The sequence below is a fragment of the Lethenteron reissneri genome, chromosome 67 (genome assembly GCF_015708825.2).
Source record: "Lethenteron reissneri isolate LAM-NWPU_2019-01 chromosome 67, ASM1570882v1, whole genome shotgun sequence".
NCBI lineage: Eukaryota > Metazoa > Chordata > Hyperoartia > Petromyzontiformes > Petromyzontidae > Lethenteron > Lethenteron reissneri.
The window spans coordinates 1,010,493-1,036,891 of record NC_083845.1 but is presented as its reverse complement, the minus strand read 5'-3'; the positions used below and the strand labels follow the sequence as shown (position 1 = coordinate 1,036,891).

At 47.8% G+C, this 26,399-nt stretch overlaps 1 protein-coding gene across 1 annotated transcript in view; it reads left to right on the top strand.

Moving 5' to 3' along the window:
- The first annotated feature begins 1,774 nt into the window (after positions 1 to 1,774).
- Positions 1,775 to 26,399, top strand: part of LOC133360063 (IgGFc-binding protein-like) — a 75,994-nt gene continuing 51,369 nt past the window's right edge. Inside the window, exons 1-6 of the mRNA XM_061578648.1 lie at positions 1,775 to 2,035; positions 9,734 to 9,850; positions 15,772 to 16,007; positions 19,668 to 19,835; positions 21,132 to 21,276; positions 24,307 to 24,469. Of these exons, the coding sequence (XP_061434632.1) occupies positions 9,743 to 9,850; positions 15,772 to 16,007; positions 19,668 to 19,835; positions 21,132 to 21,276; positions 24,307 to 24,469 (820 nt within the window). The 5' untranslated portion in view covers positions 1,775 to 2,035; positions 9,734 to 9,742. The remainder of the gene's footprint in view (positions 2,036 to 9,733; positions 9,851 to 15,771; positions 16,008 to 19,667; positions 19,836 to 21,131; positions 21,277 to 24,306; positions 24,470 to 26,399) is intronic.

Here is a 26,399-nt window from a genome sequence, read left to right as displayed (position 1 = left end):
CCCCCTCAAATATGACGTCACAAAGCTCTGCCCCCCCCCCCCCAAATAAAACATGCTTCAAATCGCTTTAAACTATTGCCATTTTAGTGCGTATTTAATGTGGCGCTGTACTCTGATGTTGTAGGATAAAACATTTATTAAAGTCTATTTAATTAAGTAGACCGTGTTGTCTATATTTATTTAAAGTTGCGCATTTTTACGTGACGTTACATTTCTGAAATCTCCCCCCCTCGTCACACATCGTCACAAATGTCTGACCCCCCCCCCTAGGTGCGTGACGTCATTTATGGATGGCCCCTAAGATTGTCTCAGCAGCCAAAGTCGCGCTTGCTTGCCACACCCGTGTTGATTCTCGTTTCTGACATATTTGTGCAAATGTTGAAATGCCTTTATCCATGTTTCTGCCTGTTTGTTTTTTCACTCTCTTCCTCTTTTTTTGCGTTTGCTTTTGTCGCCCAGGTCTTCATTGAAGGGAACTGTTTACTCTCTTCAACTCTGAGTTACCTTTGCCACTCGTGCAATATAACAAGTACAAAAAATAACGCCTTCTGCGCTGAAATAGCCAAAGTGAACGGTTGGTGATATATCAGCCAAGGGAAGGAAGAAAAAATACAGCGAGCCACCCCGCCCCAGGGCGCCACGGTGCCGAGGAGATGTTGACTACCTCGCATGGTATACAGGAGGTCGTGGGTTCGATCCCGACCCTGACGCCACACGACTCAGTGGGACCCTACCTGGTCAAATAAAAAAAAACACTTTTGTTTAAGCAAAACTAATCGGGCCCTCTAAACACGTGCGTGCGTGCGTGTGAGTGTGTGGTTGGAGGCCAACACCAGTGACGATTATCTGAACCGGTCCTGCCCCCCCCCCTAAGTCGATTCAGTCTTGATTGAGTACCTGGTGCCGTGTGTAATTATATGCCACTAGGGAGACAAAATCTGTAGTTCTGGCCACACACCCCCTTCACGAGCCCTGCCGGCCTTCATAGGCGCTCGCTAACATCACTTGCCTCAAGTGTCTGTTAATGCTATACAGGGAATCTCTGTCTTTGTAACAGCAATTGCTCCTACTGTCTGTCACTGATATATGCGGGATGTTTGTTGTGTTAGTGTTGTATAGAGCGGGGAGCACAGGTGGTGCATCTGCTGACCATCTCGGGCAGTCAACCCACGGCACCTGATGAGTACATCATCATGCACCGTTCCAGCCTTCATAGGTGCTCGCAAACAGAACATGCCCCAGGAGTCTGTTGAAGGCTATATGGGGGATCTCTGTCTTATGTTTGGTGGAGTGCGAGGCTATGGAGACTCCCGCACACAAACACCTTCGAATAGTCAGTGGCAGAGGTGATGGCACGGTTCAGAGATCAAGAGACAACGCCCTCTTCTTCTTTCGTACGACTGAACCCAAGGTCACTGAGCGCTTGGGTTCAATTTCGAGCTTTTCCAAGGGCACGTGTTTCTGTTTCAGAGCCGTCAAAGCCTACACGGAGCTATTTCTCTGCGGTTGTTGTTGTTGTCGTTTGTGTGTTCGTCAATGAAAACCTCCAAAGATTTCGTAAACATAAAAATTCCATTGTCCGTCCTGCCTATTGCTCCACCACGGGCAATGTGGGGGACCACCTTAGCCCTGTACACACCTTTTAACTAAACACAGGTATAATACCTCTCTAGGAGTGAATAATGACTACACATGCTCACCCCCGCCGCACCTCACCACTCGATATGTAATGAGGAAGCAATCACGTTAGATGTACAATGTCACATTCCGGGGAAACAAAGAGTGTTTGATTTTGGTGACAAGGTTAAAATTCTTGCATTATTCAACCTCCCTGACCCCGACCGCCCGTGCCTCGGCCACCTTTAGGAAAGTCAAGAAAAGCTGAATGCAGTGTTGATGATGGTGGTGAGGATGGTGAGTCTGTTGGTATAAATATTGGGGCAGAGGACTGAGTTTAGCAGCGAGGCAGGCGAAGGGTCTCTGTCTGTCCGAAGGAAAAGAGATCTACTCCACACGCCGCGTGTGACAACACAAGGTCGGTATTGCACGCATCACAACACACATACACACGTGACCATCTATGATCCTCATGGCAGTACCCCGGGATACCAAATAATAAAAAATGGCAGAGGCAATTAAATGTTTTATTTCTGGGACACTATTGTTTTCAGGGGTGTTACTTATCTCCGCGACTGGGGTACCAATCAATCCGACATCACTGCTACACTCCGCGATGTTGAAACGCAGCGAGGACGATGATTGCGCCGAAACCCTGAACGATCGTACGCACCGTAGCGGTGCATCGTGTACAGCTCGTCGAGATGAGTCGATTGCCGCATCGGCGACCATCAGCAGACTAAACATCACTGCATCACGGACTATGGTTCCCCGGAGTACTGCCGTAAGGTTCATATATAGTTATATATGAACTAGGACAAAGATCCCCTGTATAGCTTGAACAGAATGTTGGGGCAAGTGCTGTTAGCGAGTAGCACCTATGAAGGCAAACACACCACACGAGGGGGTGGGTGGTCAGCACCATGCCCGGCCGCCTTTATCTCTCCACTTCTGATGTTGTTTCCGCACTGCACCAGGTACTTATTTTAAGTCGACCTAGGGGAGGCCCCAGGACCGGTTCAGATAATTATCACCGGTGTTGGCCGTGAGTGGGAATCAAACTCGGGTCTCAGATGCAGAAAAGCTGGTCTCATACCTTCATCTCATCTCCTTCACATCATATTACACCCGTGTTGGCCTCCCTCCACTGGCTTCCAGTTTCACGTAGAATACAGTTTAAAATCCTATTGTTAACTTTCAAAGCAGTGAACCATCTTGCCCCAGCCTACATCACTGACATGCTGCACCCATATGTCCCCTCAAGGTCCCCATGATCTGGGGATGCAGATCTTCTCTGCATTCCCAGGTCGAGGTTTCGGTGTATATGGGTGGCTGAGCTTTTTCCCGTGTAGCCCCCAGGCTATGGAACGCTCTTCCACAAAATATCAGGATCTCTGAATCTGGATATTTAAAAAATGCACCTTAAAACCTATTCATGCGCTTCCGCTTATTAAATGTGTAGTTCTTTAAGTAAATCATTTTAAAAATGTATTCATAATATTATTTTTATGCTGAGTGTCTGCTGCTGCTGTGGCCTGTATAGCGCTTTGAGATCTTTGATGAAAGCGCGATATAAATGTAAGTTTAACACGTGTGAGGCTTTCGCGACCAATAGTATTCATAATCAACGTTTTTGAGTTTAGATCGCGTTATTTATAAATGTGTCGTAACCTTCCACCACCCGACACGGCCAATCAGTAAAAAAGTGTCACGTTCACAAAAGACAAAGAGTTCACTGCTTTAGCCCACTGGTGTGTTGAAGCCACAACATTTACAATTTGAGTAGCACGACGTTTCGCTGGTAATTGCATCCAGCATCATCGGGCAATTCGCCAGAATGGTGAGGCTCTGCTGTGTCTCCCGTTCTTATATAAATGTAATTGTTGGCGTTATTGGGAGAGGCACAACGATTTCCGGACATGGGATTTTATCTTTGATTTTGGGGGGAAATTGTTCATTTCTGACATACGGAAAATTGGGGTTACGGATCGTTATGGGGAACCTAACCCTTCCGTAACCCGGGGACTGTCTGTATATACATACCCATGTATACATACGGCAGTCCTCGACTTAAGAACAGGTTCCGTTCCCGATAGCCGTTCGTAAGTCGAGCGGTTGGTAAGTTGGAACACAATAATGTACGACTGCATTTAAATGCACATAGGTCAGTGTTATGAGCTGTGTTACGGTTCACAGGGGGTGGACATAGCATGAAATCACTTGGGGAACTCAGATGTGCCGAGCGTAGTGAGGTAAAAATATTTTTTTATTTTATAAATATTGACACCAGGGGTCGAGTGACCCCAAACATATATTTATAGGACAGCGAGAGGAGCCATGTTCTCGAAGGGATTCCTTTGTTATTGCCTTAAAAAAAACACACGCGCACGCATTCATAATAACACTCGGGATGTACACTGTTGGGGCGCCATGGTGGAGAGATGTTAACTACCTCGCCTGGTATGCAGGAGCTCGTGGGTTCGACCCTGACGCCTGCTGCTGTATATGTAGAGTTTGCAAGTCTCTCTCCCTGTTGCCGCGTGGATTTTCTCCGGGTCCTCTGTTTCCCCCCCCTCACATTTAGAAACACGAGTTTATAGTATTTGGCTGTTCGAAATGTCCAAGTGACAATCCACTTCGTTGAGCTATTATTTGTGATAGCCAGGTCGCATCTGAAAAATAACTATTTATAGCTCAGTGAGCCTTAATAAATCGGGTCCTGTATTTTTTTGTCACTACCTAAGTCTTATTTGTAGACTAATCTATGACGAGGCAGCGAGGAAAACCCCACTCTTAATCTCATATACACGTAACTTTTATAGTAAAAAGTTTAAATACAGAACATCGGAACTGAGCTGGTAGCTACACTTTAGGCTGGTCTTGCATCTCAAAATTTCCGAAGGGAAAAAAACTTTGTTAAATACATATATATGTTACATATATTTTAAAGTAAAATATGCTAGATAATTAAACGGCACAAAATACCAAAAATGCTTTTTTTAATCGTTAAAGCGTTAATACGGCCTATAAAGAAAGAAAGTTCCTATCACTATTAAGTCATTGATTTCGACAGCAATTGAATCAAACACATTTTTTGTAACACACAGCATCAAAACGGGGAGTTCACTGTGTCCGGCTTCCGTTCTTGAGACCCGTTCGTAAGTCGCACGGTCCATAAGTTGGAACGCTGCAATGGACTGCTGCATTTAAATGCACGTGCAGTCAAGGGTTATATAATGTGTTACAGTTCAACGAAAAAGGGAAGCACTGCCAAACTCATAAATAATAATAAATATTGTACATTGGCATGTAATCATGAAATAAATGTTGTAGAGTAAATAAAAAAGTAACATGAATAGAAAAAAATAAATCAGTTTTAATTTCACTTACCTTGAGTCCCGATGCTGGCTTGCTTGTCGGAAGGGGCACGCAATGAGTCAACACACACGGGGCACGCGCGGACGCACACAAGACAAAGATGCACACAAAGACACGCACACAAAGGCACACATGCACACACACTCAAAGATCCCCCATGTAGCTACCATAGACTGTAGGGGCAAGTGCTGTTAGCGAGCAGCGCCTATGAAGGCCGGCACGGCACAAACGGGGGTGGGTGGCCAGCACCACGCCCGACCGCCTTTGTCTCCCCAGTGGCGATGTTTACACACCGCAACAGGTCCTCATTTGAGGCTGATTCGACCTAGGGGAGGCACAGGTACTGGTTCAGATAATCGTCACTGGGTGTTGGCCGTGAGCGAGAATCAAACTCGGGTAGCCAAGTTCGTAGTGCAGTGTGCTGACCGCTACACTGCCGCTCACTCCCCCGCAGCCATATTTGAATCTAGATTTGAAGTTTTCGTGACTGCAGGAATCCTACTCTTTGGTTCTTTCGGTAAAGTCACGTAGGTATAAGAAATAAATAAATTAAATCACGACGTTTCGGGCGCAACACAACCACAGAAAGAAACAATTTATTTATACCTACGTGACTTTACCGAAAGAACCAAAGAGTAGGATTCCTGCAGTCACGAAAACTTCAAATCTAGATTCATATATGCACACGCACATACATATACACACGCACATACACACACGCACATACACACTCACATACACACGCACATACACATACACACACGTACATACACACTCACATACACACACGCACATACACACTCACATACACACTCGCACATACACACTCACATACACACACGCACATACACACTCACATACACACTCACATACACACGCACATACACACTCACATACACATTCACATACACACTTGCACATACACACTCGCACCTACACACGCACATACACACTCACACACTCGCACATACACTCACATACACAACAACCGCCATTTGCCACTAAGTGGCTGTGACGTCACCACGACGCTTGTGCCAGGCCAAGTGCACCTTGAGGCCACGTGAAGTGTCGAACGCCCGCTGGCAGGAGGTCACGGGGCAGACCCAGGTGCCACGGGTCGACTGACCGAGATGACCGAGATGACTGGCTGATGCACCACCTGTGCCCCCTACTGAACCAACTTGCTGTGCTTTAGCCACCCGGTGCTCCGCTCGTTGTTGTGAGCGTCGCTCCTCCGCCCTCCGTTATTGTTGGAGGGCGACTGCCTCCAACTGCCCAGTAGCGTCCTTCACGAGCCTCCTCCACAGAGGCCGATCTTGACACTGCTGGTACCAGTCATCGGCATGTCCACTCAGCTCCATGTCCTCCTGTACCACATCACTCCATCTCCTCTCTACCCCCTGCCGCGCCCGTTTAGCCCCCTCGATCCGGCCGAACAAAAGCTGTTTAGGCATGCGGTGGCTGGGCATGCGGGCTACATGACCCAGTCAACGCAGCCTTGCCTGCCGGAGGAGCTCACCGATGGGACTTTGCCCAGATCTTTCAAGGATTTGTGAGCTCCTCACACAATCCAGCCTGGTTAAACCCAGGATGGATCGTAGGCAGGCCAGCCTAAATGTTTTCAACCGGCGAAGATGCTCCATTAGGGGGGTCCACGTTTCGCAAGCGTAGAGAAGGGAAGGAATGACCGTGGCCGAGAAGACCTGAAGCTTCGTGCGGAGTGACAGACCAAGTAGCTTCCACACAGCGTTACGCAACCGATGAAAAGATATTGCCGCTCGACTGATTCGGAGTGAGACCTCTGCTGTTAAACTGGAGCCGGTCATAAGCACACTGCCCAGGTATGGGAAACTCTCCACTCTCTCCACAACTGCCCCATCACCGATTGGGAGTTGTGGGGGTGGAGTGTCCGATGGTACAAAATACCCAGGCAGGTGCTTAGTTTTGGTGGGGCTGATGGTAAGGCCCCACCTCTTAGTGGCACGCTCCAGTCTCAGCAGCAGCGTCTCCAACTCCTCTTCTGAATGAGCAGCTATTACCAAATCATCGGCATACATAACGTGGTTGACCAATAGGGAGCCATCCCTTTATCGCACCCGGGCGTCGATCAGCCTACCATTATATCTGTACCAAACGGAAATTCCCCCGGTACAGCTATTGAAGGCTTCACGAACTACACGGTCAAAATAGATGTTAAACTAGCTGTACTACCCGGCTTCGCCCGGGACTTGTATCCACCACGACCGGCCGCCTTTGTCTCCCCAGTGGCGATGTTAATACGCCACACCAGTGACTCGTTTTGAGGCAGAGTCCCTCCCTCACCACTCTCCCTCCCTCACCACTCTCCCTCCCTCACCACTCTCCATCCCTCACCACTCACGCCCGGCCGCCTTTGTCTCCCCAGTGGCGATGTTAATACGCCACACCAGTTAATCGTTTGAGGCTGAGTCGACCTAGGGGAGGTTCAAATAATCGTCACCGGTGGTGGCCGTGAGCGGGAATGGAACTTGGTTTGCCGGGTTGGTAGCGCAGCGTAGCGTTAAGCACTACACCCACCGCTCCTCACACACCACACACGCACAGACACACACACAGACACACATACAGACACACGCAGACACACACAGACAGACACACACACACAGACACACAGACAGCACGCTAACCACTACACTACCGCTCCCCACACACCACACACGCACACACACAGACACACACACAGACACACACACACAGACACACACAGACACAGACAGCACGCTAACCACTACACTACCGTTCCCCCTACACAACACACGCGCGCGCGTCCATAGGTACACATACACGCGCTTGCTGCAGACACACACGACTGTCAGGGTGCGTACGCCAGTAAACGACTTAAATAATAAAGCGGAAATGCTGCGCGAGGAACGCCTTAGAGCTGCAACACATTTGTGTAATGCGAGCGTAAACACACAAACACATACACACACATACACACACATACATAAACAGAGACATACACATACACACAAACACACACATACATACACACAAACACATACACAATACACACACACATACATGCAGACACACAGACAGACACATAACACACATACATACACACACATACATACACAGAAAAACATACACACACATAGATACAAACACACATACATACACACAAACACATACACACACGTACATACACACATACATACAGACACGCAGACATACACATAAACACATAAAAAAACCGACATACATACACACACATAAACACACAAACACATACACACACATACATACACACATACATAGAGACACACAGACATACACATAAACACATACACACATAGACATGACCCGGCTTCGCCCGGGACTTGGATCCACCACGCCCGGCCGCCTTTGTCTCCCCAGTGGCGATGTGAAAACGCCACACCAGTTACTCGTTTTGAGGCTGAGTCCCTCCCTCGCCACTCTCCCTCCCTCGCCACTCTCCCTCCCTCACGACTCTGTAGAGGACGTGAAACTTTTATGAATTTACCTTAGATTCGCGTGGTGGGTGTCGAGGCCTAGCACCGTGCAGAGCCTCCCGCCTCGCCTGATTTTCCCACCCGGCTGACGCTGGGTACGGGTGCCGGTCCCCCCCCCCCCCCCTCCCTAGCGCTCGAACAATACCGAGTAATGGCTATTATTTAATTAATTACGGAGCCTATGAAAGTGGCGAAGGCGTGGCTAGCCGTTGGCAGGGGCAACCGCCGTCCAATGAAACTGCAGCCCTTGGCGAAGGCGTCGCTAGCCGTTGCCAGGTCCAATGAAAGCGGCGAAGGCGTCGCTAGCCGTTGGCAGGGGCAACCGGCGTCCAATGAAAGAGCGTATGGTCCGGAGACACACAGACACACAGACAGACAGATAGACAGACAGATTCGCGATTTTATATATATAGATAATGTGGGAGCCAGAGGACATCCCTGCCGCACCCCATACACACGCACATACACACACATACACACTCATATACACACTCACATACACACACTGGCACATACACACGCACATACACACTGGCACATACACACGCACATACACACTGGCACATACACACGCACATACACACGCGCATACACACTGGCACATACACACGCACATACACTCACATACACACACACATACACACTCACATACACACTCGCAAATACATTCACACGCACATACATACATACACACTCGCATACACTCGCACGCACACACGCACATACACACACGCACATACACACGTACATACACACACGCACATACACACTCACATACACACACGAACATACACACTCACATACACACACACATACACACTCACATACACACACGCATACACACGCACATACACACACACATACACACTCACATACACACACGCATACACACGCACATTTTACTTCGCGTGGGTCGTGCACGTCGCTGGAAGGGGTTGATGGTCGACGGTCCAGGATAATGATGCAGTGGCAGCCGAGGATCGGAACGCATCCTGGAGGACATCCTCCTTGGGGACCGTGGAGATGGAGCGTTGACAGCAGTTCCCTGTGCCGGTGGCGAGGGGCGCCACGGTGGCTAGGAGATGTTGACTACCTCGCCTGGTGTGCAGGAGGTCGTGGGTTCGATCGCGACCCTGACGCCTGCTTCTGCTGCTGTATATTTTGAGTTTGCTTGTCTCTTGGTTGTCCACCCCTCGTTTGTTGTCCACCCCGCGCCCCTGCAGGAGTCCACCATGAGGCTGTGTCTGGCTCTGGCCGCACTTTTCCTGGCCCTGGGCACGACGAGTGGCTCCCACTTCCGCGGGGGAACCATCTCCTGGATTCATGGAGACGGCAATCAGGTGCGTGAGTGTGTGAGTGTCTGTGCGTGAGTGTGTGTGAGTGTGCGTAAGTGTGTGAGTGTCTGTGCGTGAGTGTGTGAGTGTGTGTGTGTGAGTGTGTGGGTGAGTGTGTGAGTGTGTGAGTGTCTGTGCGTGAGTGTGTGCGAGTGCAGTGTGAGTGTGTGTAAGTTAGTGTGTGTGAGTGTGTGTGCGTGAGTGTAGCCTCTCCCCTCATGGCGTCTGTGACCACCACAGTGGCTAAACGGGGGCTCTGGACGGGTGCCAGGGGCTGGTAACCCCTCCACCTTCAATTAATTACCACGAAACTACGAATTAAACATAAATATGTAACTGATAAGCTTGTGCCGGAGGCCCCGGGGGGACAGGCGTCTATGACGTCTCCTGGCCAAACCCCAATTGGCGGAACCAGGTGACTGAATCCTTACCCTCGGGGCTCCTCCAGAAACAACAAAAAACCACTACATGTGGCCACGTGGAATGTTCGAACGCTCACTGTGGAGGAGAGGCTGCCACTCCTTTGTCAGGAGCTGGACCAGTACCGCCTGGATCTTTGTGGCATTCAGGAGGTCCGGTAGGGGGCACAGGTGGTGCATCAGCCAGTCATCTTGGCCATCTCAGTCAGTCGACCCGTGGCACCTGGGTCTGCCCCGTGACCTCCTGCCAGCGGGCGTTCGACACTTTACGTGGCCTCAAAGTGCACATGGCCTGGCACAAGCGTCGTGGTGATGTCACCGCCACTTAGTGGCGAATGGCGGTTGTTGTTGTGTGTTCGTGAGTGTGTGTGAGAGTGAGTGTATTGGGGAGCGGTGGTGCAACGGTTAGCGCTACGCTGCACTACAAACCCGGCGACCCAAGTTCGATTCCAGCTCATGGCCACCAACGCCAGTGAAAATTATTTGAACCGGTCCTGGGCATCCCCTAGGTAGACTCAGCCTCAAATTAGTACCTGCTGCGTTGTGTAAACATCGCCACTCGGGAGACAAAGGCAGCCAGGCGTGGTGGTGGCCACCCACCCCCGCGTGTGTCGTGCCGCCTTCATAGGTGCTGCTCGCTAACAGCACTCGCCCCAACAGTCTTTTAAAGCGATAGGGGGGATCTTTGTTTGTCACTGAGGGGAGCGGTAGTGCAGCGGTTAGCGCGCTGCGGTACGAACCCGGCGACCCGAGTTTGATTCTCCTTCCCGGCCGCCTACACCGGTGACGATTATCTGAACCGTTCCCGGGCCTCCCCTAGGTCGACTCAGCCTTAACTGAGTACCTGGTGTGGAGTCCGGGAAACGTCGCCACTGGAGGAGACAAAGGCGGCTGGGCGTGGTGCTGGCCACCCACCCCCTCCTGTGCCGTTCTAGCCTTCATAGGTGCTCGCTAACAGCACTTGTCCCCTACAGTCTGTTAAAGCTTTGCTGGGGCATCTTTGTATTTGTCTGTGGTGAGACAAAGGAGGCCACTCCACCCCCTTTTGCACCGGCCCTTTCCCCAACAACCTAAAGGTGCTACAACAGGGGATATCTTATCTTCTTGGTTCTTTCGGTAAAGTCACGTAGAAGGGAAGTAATAAAATAATAAAAATAAAACATAATAAAACAATTCTCACGACGTTTCGGCCACAACGCAAGCAGCCGTCCTCAGGTGAAAACCAGGTCCGTCGAGGCGACAGAGTCTGAATGAAACAGCACACGAGCTTGGAGCATATATATAAGCTGGGCGCATTGACAAAGGAATTTGCATATCAAAAGGAATTTAGCATATTTATGGGAAATGCAGGAATGTGATTAGTACTGCATATGCATGTGCATTATGCAGGAATAACAGCATCAAAGGGAGCTGTAGTTACTGCTGCTGCAGCAGTTGCTGCTGCTGCTGCAGTTTCTGCTGCTGCTGCAGTTGCTGCTGCTGCTGCACTTGCTGCTGCTGCTGCACTTGCTGCTGCTGCTGCAGTTGCTGCCTTATCCATTTTAATATAACACTATGTATTATTCTACCCACCCTAATGTGTATCATACTGCTATATGTTTACTGTACAATTACGACACCATACATTACTCTGCACACTGCACCATGCCAGTGAGTGGAACGTGGTCTGAAAGTCACCGTAAACGTGAACACAATCAGTTAAGATCCGAAATGGTTTATTACGTCCTTCCAATGATTGCTAAGCCAGAATCCATCTTCTCGGTTGAAATTGTCTCTGTGTTTGTATATGTGGATCGCCTCATGAACGAAATTTAGGGGATATCTTAGTCTGTGTTTGGTGCAGTGTATGGCTACGGAGACTCACACAAACTTCTGCAATAGAGGTCGACCGAAATTCGGTTTCGGTTTCGGCGCCGAAAGTTGGCAAATGGCAACTTTCGGCATACTTTCGGTTTCGGCCGAAAGTCGATTTTTAACTTTCGGTCTGGTTTCGGTTTCGGGCGAAACTGATATTGACTTTCGGTCGTCAACCGAAGATCTATTTTTGGAGTATAACGCTAGTGCTACGTCTCTAACTGCCTATCGGGCTAGGCAATCCTATGAGATAGGCTACAAACACACACACGTCAGAAGCAGCTTGGGAGCGAGGTTACAGCCGCAACGATGGTCTGCTAATGTCAACAGACGGCAGCCTGCATCTGGATCCGTGGGTGGAGTCTCTTTGACGGGACGACAACAAAGTGCTTCTGTTGTCTGTGTAATGTTCTTGAAGGAGACGGAGACTTCTTAGAGGCCACACGCTTTTATTCACCAATACTTACTACACTTAACACAAGGGGTATACGGTCCCCTTACCCGTTATCCTGAGGAGGTACAGCCTCCGACCCTGCACAGCTCACACTCACACTTCGCTCCTATTCTAAGGAGCTACAGACTCCGGACTTGCCGGCTATCTAATCTCCCCCGCTAGCCTAGCATCCTCCGGCTGGGACCTAGGGGAGGCACACTGACCCGCCGCTGGCCCGGCGGGTCCCCGACCTCTGGTCGCTCGAGACCTTCGCCGTCACAAGGGCGGGAAGGCTGGTAGCCAGGGCCCTATCCAGGACCTATGTCCCCTGACCACTGGTGACTCTGAGCCCCAGCCCTGACAAGGGCTGGAAGGCTTGGTCCAGGGTCCTAGCTGTCTTCGGCCGACTTGGGTCTTCGTGTAGCAGAACTGGCCAAGAGCTCTCAGCCCTCCGATTGGTCCTTCCCAATCTGGCGTTTGGATCCTACCTCACCCCATTTGTCCCTAACTGTTTGATTGAGCGGGAAAACCTTGTTTACTAATTGCTCTCTCACAGCTTACGAACAGCGAGTAGTTATCACTACTACATCTGTTCCCAGCCGCCTGCTCGCCTTGGCTTTATGTGTTGCGTTCGCTTCAGTCTACACGCGTGTTGATACCGAGATTCGAAGTCTGACAATATTGATATTCAGTTAGTTAATAGTTCCGTAGCGAATTAGTGATAACGAAATTACGGATCTGAGTGAAGTAGAAAATTAAAGTTAATAAACGGAGTAGTTAATCACCGTGAAGAATGTTGAAACACGTGGTGTGGGATTACTTCACTAAAGTCGATTCTGATCAAAGCAAGACGCAGCAGCAACCTGCTGGGCGAGAATGCGGACAAACTGTTGTTTCTTAACTACAACATTCGTTTGTTTGGATATAATTACTAAGTAAGTAACACCTAAACATTTTATATTTAGCGACTCTTACTGCAGGTTCTGAATGATTAGTTCTAGATACATTTTTAATTAAAGTAGCATTGCATCATGACATATTTCATACATTTTGTGTTCGGTAACTTCGTTTATATATCTTTCTGTTTCGGTTTCGGTCGAAAGTGTAGTTAAACTTTCGGGTTCGGCTTCGGTTTCGGCCGAAAGTCAATATTTTACTTTCGATCTGGTTTCAATTTCAGCCGAAACCAGAAATTCTGTTTCGATCGGGCCTCTAATCTGCAAGCCATAAACGGTAGAGGTGACCGCATGGTTATGAGATCAAAGACTCTGAGCCAGAACCATTCATGTTAAGGCCCCATAAAATATCCAAGCACCTTCCTGGGTATTTAATACGAGCAATGGGGCACTTGTAGAGACCTGGATTTCGCATATCTGGGCAGTGTACTCATGGTAAGCTCGGGTTTGGCAGCAGAGGTTTAACTTCGAATCAATGAAGTGGCATTATATCTGGGGCGCCATGGTGACTAGGAGATGTTAACTACCTCACCTGATATACAGGAGGTCGTGTGTTCGATGCCGACCCTGACGCCTGCTGGGTCCTCGGGTTTTTTCCCTCCACATTTAGAAACACGCGTTTAAAGTATTTGGCTACTATATATTTCCACGTGATGATGATAAGCCACTTCGTTGAGCTAGAATTTGTGGACAGGTCGCTTCTGAAAAAGAGCTACATAGCTCAGTGGGCCTTACCTGGTAAAATAATAATAGTTTAGTTGATTTTTTTCGTGAGTAACGCTGTATGGAAGCTTCCTGGCTTTGTCGCTCCGTGCGATTCCTGCATTTCTGCACCACGAGCCTACCCATGACCCAATCCGATTAATTGAGACTAACAACCCCAACTGGAACCCGCACATTGTATTTCAATGATATCCCTGTTTGTTTGGATTCTATGCAATTCTAGCAGTGTTGTAGCACTTATTGACCCAACCACCTTGATGTAAATTTATAGATGTCGCTCTACATTTGCATCGGCCATGCGAAGTAGCAAGTACATCTCTAATTGAATGTAAAGACCTCTGGTCCAAAATATGAATTCTGCTCAACATTGAACCACACATGGAAAACATTACTTACTCTGCTAAAAGCAGATACTTCGTACGTCGCTACTATTTAACCGGTGAATGTGTAGTGGGTTCCCACGGAGACGTAGTTTATTGAAATATCGTAACAAGGCTCTTTATCCCCGCTACCTGGGGAGGTATGACCTCTGGGCTGTCGTGCCCTATCACTGGGGCTACGGGCTCCGAGTCCTCCGACTAAGAGTGGCCTAGGGGAGGCTATGCTGACCCGACCCAGCCAAGGTGCGGGTCTCGACCACTGGTCCGTGCTCGGCCCCGGCCCTTACAAGGACGTCGGTTCCCGGGGGTGCCAGGGTCCGAGCCTAGCTGGTCTTCATTCTTCGTCTTCAGAGCACTCCTCGAGCCGTCCTGAGGTCCGTCTTTTATACACCCCTCGAGGACTCTACGCCCCTGGCACCGCCCCCTTTCTGGAACCTTCCAGGGGGCTCTGGAATAACCCCCCAACCCCTCACCTGGGGTCGAGGGGGGAACTCGGCCTCTCAACGGTCCGGCTCTCTCTCTATATCAGGGTGGTACCCCCTATAGACCCGTGCCCGCAACTACATGTTTGTATACAGAGGGCGGCGTATGCCATGTTGTTCCGACGCTACAATGCATCTGTTTTAATTTTTTTTTACCTTTTACACCCCTCTCCTCAAGATGATATAAACGTACTTTACAAATAAATAATTATCTGTAAAACCGTTCGGAACATATTCTCCATTGGCCATTTTCTTCCTCTTCCCTCCCCTAGCCCCTCCACTCCCTCCCGTCCCTTTCCTGTAGCTCTTTCCTGACCCCCCCGCCCCCCACGTGCCTCTCTGGTTATGGAGACTCATTATTCATCGGCCCTCGCACTGCCCCTTGGCAACAAAATCACTCGGTTCTTGTAATCGTCTTTAAACTGTGTACAGCGCCTTGAACGAAGGCGCTCTAGAAACACGTGAAGCTGGACTCGGCCTTCTCGATCATACTTGGGACTGTAAATCGCTTCGATTGACGTCGTTTCGATATTCGTCGTCGCACCTTTCAGGAACGCACCCCCAGCGTAAACCGGGGTATCACTCCATATGTAGTTATTTCAGAATAGAGGTTGCCACTCAGCAACCCCTACATCTACACAAAGCAATAGATGTACACGTCACACGCTGACTCTCCGCAGGTGAAGTTCAGCTACATGCTGGCTTGGCGCCGCTCGTTCATGACCCCCTGCACGGACGACGACATCGTGGCTGGGACGTACTTCTCCACGGGCGACCCGTGGCAATGCACCCAGGGCTGCAGCGAAAGCCGCACCATGAACATCGCGTGCATCGAGCAGAATACCAACTCGGACTGGATGGTGGGCAAGGGGAGCTTCAACTTCACAGTCCCAGCCACGCAGCAGAGCATCATCAGGTGAGAGACACGTTGCTGATGATGATGATGATAACGATGTCCATGGTGACGATGATAACAATGGTCATGACGTTGAGAGACACGTGGCTGATGATGATGACGATGTCCATGGCGACGATGATAACAATGGTTGTGACGTGGAGAGACACGTGGCTGATGATGATGACGATGTCCATGGTGACGATGATAACAATGGTTGTGACGTGGAGAGACGTGGGGGTGCCCTGATGTGTGAGGGTTGGGTCCCACGGGGGTTCTTTGCAAACCCCTCGTAAAGTAGTCCAGCCCACCTGAGCTCCCAGCACACAGCCATTCCACATCACAGTCAACCCTTACGAAATACACTTGAATAATCAACACAACTAAACACAACGCAAAAACAATCACATGATCCAAACCACTGGCGTCGCCTGAAAGTCCTCCAACCGCACAATGGAGTTGTGACTCGGGAAATTCTCCTTGGCCTCAGACCCCTGGGCTCTGATGCAGTGAAGACACAAGCCTGTCACCGGTTGCCCCAGGGTGAATGTCTGTACTCTGAGGCACTGTAGACGTTGAACGTCCATGGAAACCCTGTTACTAATACACATCATGTATCAAACAATCTGCCTGTAACTCTAGAACCTTGTTACTAATACACTTGCTGTATCAAACAATCTGCCTGTAACTCTAGAACCCTGTTACTAATACACATCATGTATCAAACAATCTGCCTGTAACTCTATAACCTGTTATTAATACACATCATGTATCAAACAATGTGCCTGTAACTCTAGAACCTTGTTACTAATACACATCATGTATCAAACAATCTTCCTGTAACTCTAGAACCCTGTTACTAATACACATCATGTATCAAACAATCTGCCTGTAACTCTAGAACCTTGTTACTAATACACTTGCTGTATCAAACAATCTGCCTGTAACTCTAGAACCCTGTTACTAATATACTTGCTGTATCAAACAATCTGCCTGTAACTCTAGAACCCTGTTACTAATACACATCATGTATCAAACAATCTGCCTGCAACTCTAGAACCTTGTTACTAATACACATCATGTATCAAACAATCTGCCTGTAACTCTATAACCTGTTACTAATACACATCATGTATCAAACAATCTGCCTTTAGCTCTATAACCTGTTACTAATACACATCATGTATCAAATAATCTGCCTGTAACTCTAGAACCTTGTTACTAATACACATCATGTATCAAACAATCTGCCTGTAACTCTGGAACCCTCTTGCTAATACACTTTCTGTATCAAACAATCCCCCTGCAAAATCCGAGCTGTGAAGTCACACCCTGGCTGCATCAAACATTGCATGGGAACCATGTGACACCCCCATCTGTGAGACCTTTTAGCCAGTTTCCAAAATGATGAAAAATAATAATAGGTTTTACTATTTCTGGCAACAAAGCAGGTGTCAAGATGTTCAAATACCAAATAGATGCCTTTTACAAGGCATTAATACATCACAAGGACATGCAATTAATGCAAACTTGATGCCTTGTAAAAGGTATCTTTTTTTTATTGGCAGAAAGAGTTAAAGCTATTGTTTTGTTGTTGTCACCGGTTACAAAGTTTGTAGGCAAATTGTTTTAAATAGTAAGTGTATTCGTAACAGGGTTCCCTGTTAATAACGTTTCTCCTGGACTCGCTCTGCCTGAAAGACTCCAGAATAACCCGTGGATAACGTTATCCTGGATTCTCTCACTCTGCCTGAAAACTGTTCTCCTATAACGCGGTAGTAGTTGCGTTCCTTAAGAACGCCACGTTATGGTGAAATCGCGTTATAATATATAATCTAGGGGTAAATCACAGTCCGCGACAACGCGTGACATGTGTACGCAGGCTGAACAAAGACTGAGGCGTGTGGGTAGCATCTAGAAGCATCCAGCAGCATCCCGCCTTGTGTGACGATGCTACGCCGAGGCAGTCGTACAACCGCTTATTCCTACTCGCGCGACGTAGTTCTATTCACTCGATCGCGTTATATACAATTCCCATCTGCGTTATAAAACGTTTCCTAATACATTCATCGCTTTATATCTAATTCGCGTTATGAAAACACGCAGAGTTACAAGAGAGCAAACTGGGAAAAAATAGAATCACACACGTGAATCAGTGCTCTACCTTTAGAATATTCATGGGAATCACTTTCCACAATGCACAGCGCCGAACCGCGGGGAGGGGGGGCAGAATTCAGAGGTGGGTGCGGAGATGAGCGGCTCGCAAAAGGGCCTCTAGAGGCTGCCCCAATGAAGGCCGCCTTCCTGAGTTGGCAGCTCGCGGCTTCAAATGAAGGATGGCACGATGCCCCAAGTGACAATTAACGATGCCAGTGAGGATGATTGTGATGTTGATGACAATAGTGTTACCATATTGATGGCAATGACTTTGATGATGATTATGACAACTCATGATGGTAATAACTGCAATGATGACTATCATGTGGATGCCATTGATGGTGATGATGACGATGGGTTTGCTAACATCAGCGATTATGACAATGATAATGGCCCCTGAGTCGTATGCGAAACTGGTAGAGTTGAATCTAGATTTGAAGTTTTCGTGACTGCAGGGATCCATACTCTTTGGTTCTTTAGGTAAAGTCACGTAGGTATAAAATACAATAAATTAAATCACGACGTTTCGGGCGCAACACAAGCGTCCGTCATCAGGTGCGACAACCACAGCAAGAAACAATTGCTGAAGTGGGCAAAAGCGGCTGCTACAACAAGCGGCCATATAGGCAAGAGACGGTGGGGGGAGGAGGCAGGGAGGGTGGGGGTGTGGGGTAGGGGGAGTGGAGGCTACAAGTAAGATTCAAGCACCCCTCCCCACCCCGGCATTTTCTGTCGTGCTTGAGTCTTACTTGTAGCCTCCACTCCCCATACCCCACACCCCCACCCTCCCTGTCTCTCCTCCCTGGCTCCTCCCTCCTTCTCTTGCCGAAATGGCTTCTTGTTGCAGCAGCCCCCTTTGCCCACTTCAGCAATTGTTTCTTGCTGTGGTTGTCCCACCTGATGACGGACGCTTGTGTTGCGACCGAAACGTCGTGATTTAATTTATTTGATACCTACGTGACTTTACTGAAAGAACCAAAGAGTATGGTGAAGTTGAAGTCACGCCGCAAGCCCTTTTGGACCCATGAACTGAACCTTAAACGATGCGAATTCAACCCCCGATGAAGCTTAGAGAGCAGAATGGAGCTCAAAAGAACTCGCAAACAAACACCGAGTTGTGAAAGACCCAACGTAGAAGATCCCTGGGGTTTGATCTTCCACGAAGCTCATGGTACACCCTAAATCGCATACACTGCACACACCCCGGCAGATGCGGATACCTGATGCGCACATCGAAAATGAAAAACACTCCAGTAGGAGCGTGCGACTGTGGTCATCCAGAACAGACCCTACAACGTATGACAAAGCAATGCTTCGATCCATAAATACAAAGGATACATTACAGCGATACACAACTCCGCTGCTCCTGATGTGGTTATCTGGGCTTGACCCATCTGAATGTGAAAGTGCGGTTGTTGCTCTGCATCTGCATCAGCAACCGTACGACAAGAAGAAGGTGGCAATGATAACAAACACCACAATGCTGATGATATTGGTTGTTGTGGCACACGTGTCTGACCATAGCTTCGCAAGTTGTTGCTGGGTGCCCGTGACCATCGCCACTTCTCAGGGCACCTACGACCCTGCAAGCAACCCGGTGTGGTCCATGATCACCGTACTCAACCCGGGCACCCGGAGCGACACCGGCAGCCCCAACATCTCCCCCATGACCACCTCCAAGCCGCTCATCAAGTACGCAGCAGGGCCAAGCGATTAGAAGACTTGTGGCAAGTTTATGTAGTGACAGGTTTCTACAGGATGGCCCAAAAGTCAGGATACATAGGGTTATTATATAGGGTGGCCCAAAAGTTACATTAGGTTATTTGATTTATTTTAACAAATGTTAAAGTTGGCTTCCATTAACAGTAATGCACGATGCGTGATGTCTCTTTTGAAATGAATTTAGGACTTTAAAAACAACGACTACAGGGCATAATCTTTGAGCATTCAACTTCAATTATGTTTTGTTGTCTCGATTTCATTTGGGGTTCTCGGTCAAGTTTTTTAAACAAAGGATTGGAAGTGATCCCACAGAATGAAGAAAAACAGATATTAGCAATTATAGTAGATTAATATATTAACTTAAAGGATAAACACAAAAAAAATAATGTCAGTGTTGAAAAAAACAAACCATGTGTCCTTAAAGAGGTTTGTGGTTCAAGTGTGGTGGCCACCGCTGATTAATGCTGCACATGTATTGATCATGAAGGACGCCACAGTGGCTAGGAGATGTTAACTACCTCGCCTGGTATACAGGAGGTCGTGGGTTCGATCCCAAACCTGACGCCTGCTCTATGTTTGGCCTTTGCATGTTCTCCCTGGAGACGCATGGATTTTTCTCCAGGTCCTCCAGTTTTCCCCTCCACATTTAGAATCACGCGTTTAGACTATTTGGCTGCTATAAATTTCCGCATAAGCCACTTCGTTGAGCTTTCATTTGTGATAGCCAGGTCGCTTCTGCAAAAATAACTACATCGCGCTCAGTGGGCCTTCCCTGGTAAAATAAAAAAGTAAATATGCACTATTTGCTTCACAGTAGACGTTATGTATCTCGTGACTTCATTTTAAAAATAGTAGACCGTGTGTGATGTCACGGTCCAAATCTATCAGGTGGAGAAAAAATAAATACTCAAGATTGCTTAATTTGGGATAATACATTAAATCAATACCCTCACCCCGCCCCCGGGAGGTCTTTTGTGACTATCATAGAACAGGAAAATTTTTCAAACTATATTTGAAACTTTCGTGACTGCAGGAATCCATACGTAGGTGACCGAAAGAACCATAGAACAGGAACATATTTCCCCCAACTTCTAGCAAACTGCCCACTTGCAGGCCCATTCTGCGTACACCTTGTGCCCCACAGAGACAGCCGCCAGTGTGCCGATTCCCTTGACGCGAGATGTTGATATGAGGCGACGTGAGCTGCCGAAGCGTGCGAGCGCCCCGCAAAATTCAACATCGGCGGGTGTGACGGACGTCCCGCAGGCTCAAAGTGGGCTGCACCACGGTGTGGAGCATCCCTGTGCTGGACTCAGACAAGGATGTGGTGAAGTGTCGCTACGCCAACAAGGACAGCCTCGACGAGTGCGGGAGCATCTGTGGAGTCGCGCCCTTCGGAACTCTGGACGGGGTGCGTCCTGTCGCATCCATTACCCCTTTTCCCACTGGCACAATCCGAGCCGTGCCGGCCCGGGTACTCTCACGGTACAGGTGATATTTCCACTTATTACTACTGAGCCAGGCTGTGACCCAAATGCTATTTAATGGTTTCACAAGACATCGATCTGAATGCAGCCTGGGGCAGGGCTGCAGACGCATTTGTTACAGGTGACGTCATGTCAATACACCGACACACAGAATCACCTCGCAATCTTCTGTACGTGCTTCTCGTCTCATTCATGTGGAAAACCGGTACATGTGGCAGGTAACCGGATGGATGAGACTTCAGAGCACTGAACTCAGATCCCCGGATTCAAATTCCGGTTTCAGTCATGCATGATTGAAATGGGTTCTCAAGTATAGCAAGCTGATGGTCTCTGCACGGTCACCGGTAACCTACGGGTTTCATAGACTGCATAGAGACCCATTGACACACAGTGGCCTATAGACGCATATAGGCGGAGTTGAGTTTAATCCAGGTTCACAAGTGTAGCAAGTTGATGGTTCCAGACAAGTCACCAAAGATTGCAAAACATAACCCCGTAATATTGACTACACAGTCTTGATGTATAGCAGCAGAATGCACAATCACCCAGCGTTCGCGTTATAACGCAGAACGTGCACCGTCATGAGCGGTAGACGACGAACTACTTTGAGCTGCACGGCTGAGCGGTACAGCGATACAGTACGAGGAGTGAAACAGTAACGCAGTGGTGACATACCATCTCACTGCTGTGTGTGTGTGTGCTACATCACATCTCACTGCTGTGTGTGTGTACATCACATCTCACTGCTGTGTGTGTGTACATCACATCACACTGTGTGTGTGTGTGCTACATCACATCTCGCCAAACTTTATCAGGACATTATTTATGGGTGGGAAATTGTTTTCGCGGAACGCGTTTTTCGCTCAACGCAGAACCTTTCAACAATGCATTTACAGTGAGGGAAAAAAGTATTTGATCCCCTGCTGATTTTGTACGTTTGCCCACTGACAAAGAAATGATCAGTCTATAATTTTAATGGTAGGTTTATTTGAACAGTGAGAGACAGAATAACAAAAAAAAATCCAGAAAAACGCATTTCAAAAATGTTATAAATTGATTTGCATTTTTATGAGGGAAATAAGTATTTGACCCCTCTGCAAAACATGACTTAATACTTGGTGGCAAAACCCTTGTTGGCAATCACAGAGGTCAGACGTTTCTTGTAGTTGGCCACCAGGTTTGCACACATCTCAGGAGGGATTTTGTCCCACTCCTCCTTGCAGATCTTCTCCAAGTCATTAAGGTTTCGAGGCTGACGTTTGGCAACTCGAAACTTCAGCTCCCTCCACAGATTTTCTATGGGATTAAGGTCTGGAGACTGGCTAGGCCACTTCAGGACCTTAATGTGCTTCTTCTAGAGCCACTCCTTTGTTGCGTTGGCCGTGTGTTTTGGGTCATTGTCATGCTGGAATACCCATCCACGACCCATTTTCAATTCCCTGGCTGAGGGAAGGAGGTTCTCACCCAAGATTTGACGGTACATGGCCCCGTCCATCGTCCCTTTGATGCGGTGAAGTTGCCCTGTCCCCTTAGCAGAAAAACACCCCAAAGCATAATGTTTCCATCTCCATGTTTGACGGTGGGGATGGTGTTCTTGGGGTCATAGGCAGCATTCCTCCTCCTCCAAACACGGCGAGTTGAGTTGATGCCAAAGAGCTCCATTTTGGTCTCATCTGACCACAACACTTTCACCCAGTTGTCCTCTGAATCATTCAGATGTTAATTGGCAAACTTCAGATGGGCATGCATATGTGCTTTCTTGAGCAGGGGGACCTTGCGGGCGCTGCAGGATTTCAGTCCTTCACGGCGTAGTGTGTTACCAACTGTTTTCTTGGTGACTATGGTCCCAGCTGCCTTGAGATCATTGACAAGATCCTCCCGTGTAGTTCTGGGCTGATTCCTCACCGTTCTCATGATCATTGCATCTCCACGAGGTGAGATCTTGCATGGAGCCCAGGCCGAGGGAGATTGACAGTTCTTTTGTGTTTGTTCCATTTGCGAATAATCGCACCAACTGTTGTCACCTTCTGACGCAGCTGCTTGGCGATGGTCTTGTAGCCCATTCCAGCCTTGTGTAGGTCTACAATCTTGTCCCTGACATGCTTGGAGAGCTCTTTGGTCTTGGCCAAGGTGGCGAGTTTGGAATCTGATTGATTTCTTCTGTGAACAGGTGTCTTTTATACAGGTAACAGGCTGAGATTAGGAGCACTCCCTTTAAGAGTGTGCTCTTAATCTCAGTTCGTTACCTGTATAAAAGACACCTGGGAGCCAGAAATCTTTCTGATTGAGAGGGGGTGAAATACTTATTTCCCTCATTAAAATGCAAATCAATTTATAACATTTTTGACATGCGTTTTTCTGGATTTTGTTGTTGTTATTCTGTCTCTCACTGTTCAAATAAACCTACCATTAAAATTATAGACTGATCATTTCTTTGTCAGTGGGCAAACGTACAAAATCAGCAGGGGATCAAATACTTTTTTCCCTTACTGTACTACTACTACTACCGCGTTAAACGAGGACTTGCTATACCCATGTCTACACTACAGAGTATCCCAGAGTCCAGGGAACATACATTTAGAAGTGTAGCATGAGAGCAGTTGACTTGAGCTAGACAGTCGCAAGCTCATTTAGTGCCTTGTAGGTTAATATCAGAATGTTAAATTTGAACAAAGAAGGGCATAGGGGGGGGGGGGGGGGGGACGGTCGATGGTGTGTTGGAGGAGTTGCAACGACGTAAGTAAAGCTGCCTGGAATAGGGAACAGCTGTCACTGGACTGGAAAAAGATAATCATCAATCCACCAAATAAGCGTGATTCGGAGATGTGGGAACACGACGGGCACGAGGGGAAGGTAGCCAGAACTGGCGCCAATATTTGTCCAATTTTGAGAAGTCTGACCGACCGCATGCATCGGCGAACGCACGCACGCACGTGCGTCGCTTTGTGGTGCAGGACGCGTGCACCGTCACGTTCTCGGTGCCCACCAACGCCTCGGGCCTCTGGGCCCTGGCGCTGATGATCGAGGACTTCCCACGCAGCAGCATCACCATGGACTCCACCTCGTACTCCCCCAGCAGCCCGCTCTCCAGCATCCCGCTGCAGGTCATTTTCGAGAGTGAGTCGCGCACACCCGTCAGGCGCGTCGTGATGTCACGAAGGAGCCGTCCATAAATGACGTCACGCGATTTTGGACGATTTTTGACCCCGCCCCCCATCGTCACACGGCGTCACAAACAGTCAGACCCCCCCTCGAATATGACGCCCAAAAAAAACACATGCTTCAAATCGCTTTAAACTATTGTCATTGTAGTGCGTATTTAATGTGGCGCTGCACTCTGATGTTGTAGGAGAAAACATTTATTAAAGAGTCTATTTAATTAAGTAGAACGTGTTGTCTATATTTATTTAAAGTTGCGCATTTTGATGTGACGTCACATTTCTCACCCCCCCCCCCCCTCGTCACACATCGTCACAATTGTCTGATCCCCCCCCCTAGGTGCGTGACGTCATTTATGGACGGTCCCTAAGTGATGTGCTCCGTAATTTTCAGATTAAATAAAAAAAAAATTATTTAACAAGCCTGAAATCGGGGCTAGATGTGAAATTTAGAATGATCCGATATTTTGTGGTTTGGGATCAAAGCATGACGTCACAAGATATGACATCACATTTCACGTAAAAAAATTCCACCAATTGTGGCATCGGGTAACGTCACTACTTTTAGCAGCACTAAACATCTCGTGTTTCTTATTTTTCGGCTTTCATATGACATTGTTATGTGATGTAAGGCAGTTCAAAATGCTGAGCCTTTTAAGTGCGCTGTACATAAAAAGATTATTGGGTGTTTTGGAAACGCGTTTTGATGCTAAGTTGATGTGTGCTGCTACCCATGTGCAGTCTTCTTTTCAGTTGTGCTCCTTAATTTCGTTGGTGCTTCAGCACTTGTGTTATACTTGTGTAAACAATAGTTGATGATTCCTGTAATTCTGCCCAAGCTGACAACAAGCTCTGAAGAGGGGATGTACTTCTCCTATGAATGGGACTGAATGAGTGGCCGATAGTCTTGTTAGGCTGTGCCCTCCACCACTCAAGTCGCTTTTCAAGACAAAAATATACTAATCTTATCACCCGGGTTCGTCTTCATTTTACCAAACCAATCTAAATTCCAGAAAAAACAAGCAAAATTAATTGCAAGAGAGTTCATACATTTCGCATCATCATCATCTTTATAATCCTCCGTCTTTACTTTTTGGTTCTTTCGGTAAAGTCACGTAGGTAGAAAAAAAATTATAGATCACGACGTTTCGATCGCAACACAAGCAGCCGTCTTCAGGTGAAGACGGTGACTTTCCCGAAAGAACCAAATAATATGGATTCCTGCAGTCATGAAAGCTTCAAATCAGTCCTCTGTCTTGTGCCAACATGCTCAAGTGGTGCCACATCTTTCTGGCAGCAATCTCTTATGTGGTCGTCAAGCCAACACACTTTTAATTCTCTTGGTGTTGTCCAACATGTGGTGTTCAAATAATGGCAGTTTCCTTCTCATCACCGTCTACATCGTCTGGACTTCTTCTTATGTGCAGCCTTTGTCTTCTACGTTGGTCACTCTTTGGGTCCAGTTTAGATACCATATCCTCCTGTAGCAATTCATTTCGAGTGCAAATATCTAAATTGTATTTATTCTAGATTTGAAGCTTTCGTGACTGGAAGGATTCATACTCTTAGTTCTTTCGGTAAAGTCACGTAGGTAAAAATGAAATTAAAATTAATAAAAATAAAACAATAAAAATCACGACGTTTCGGAGGCAACACAAGCTTCCGTCTTCAGGTGAAACCGTCACAGCAAAATATCTGTACCTTATATAGTGGTTAAGGTGGGAGGAGCCAGGAAGGGCAGCGGGGGAGTAATCGTGATGATGGGTACAAACTTAGTAATCATTGGAAAGATGTTATCAACCATGCAAAAAAGATGTAATTACACATTTTTGGACCATCTTATCTGACAGGCACTATTTTACTTCACCGAGTGCTAACATCCCTAACGT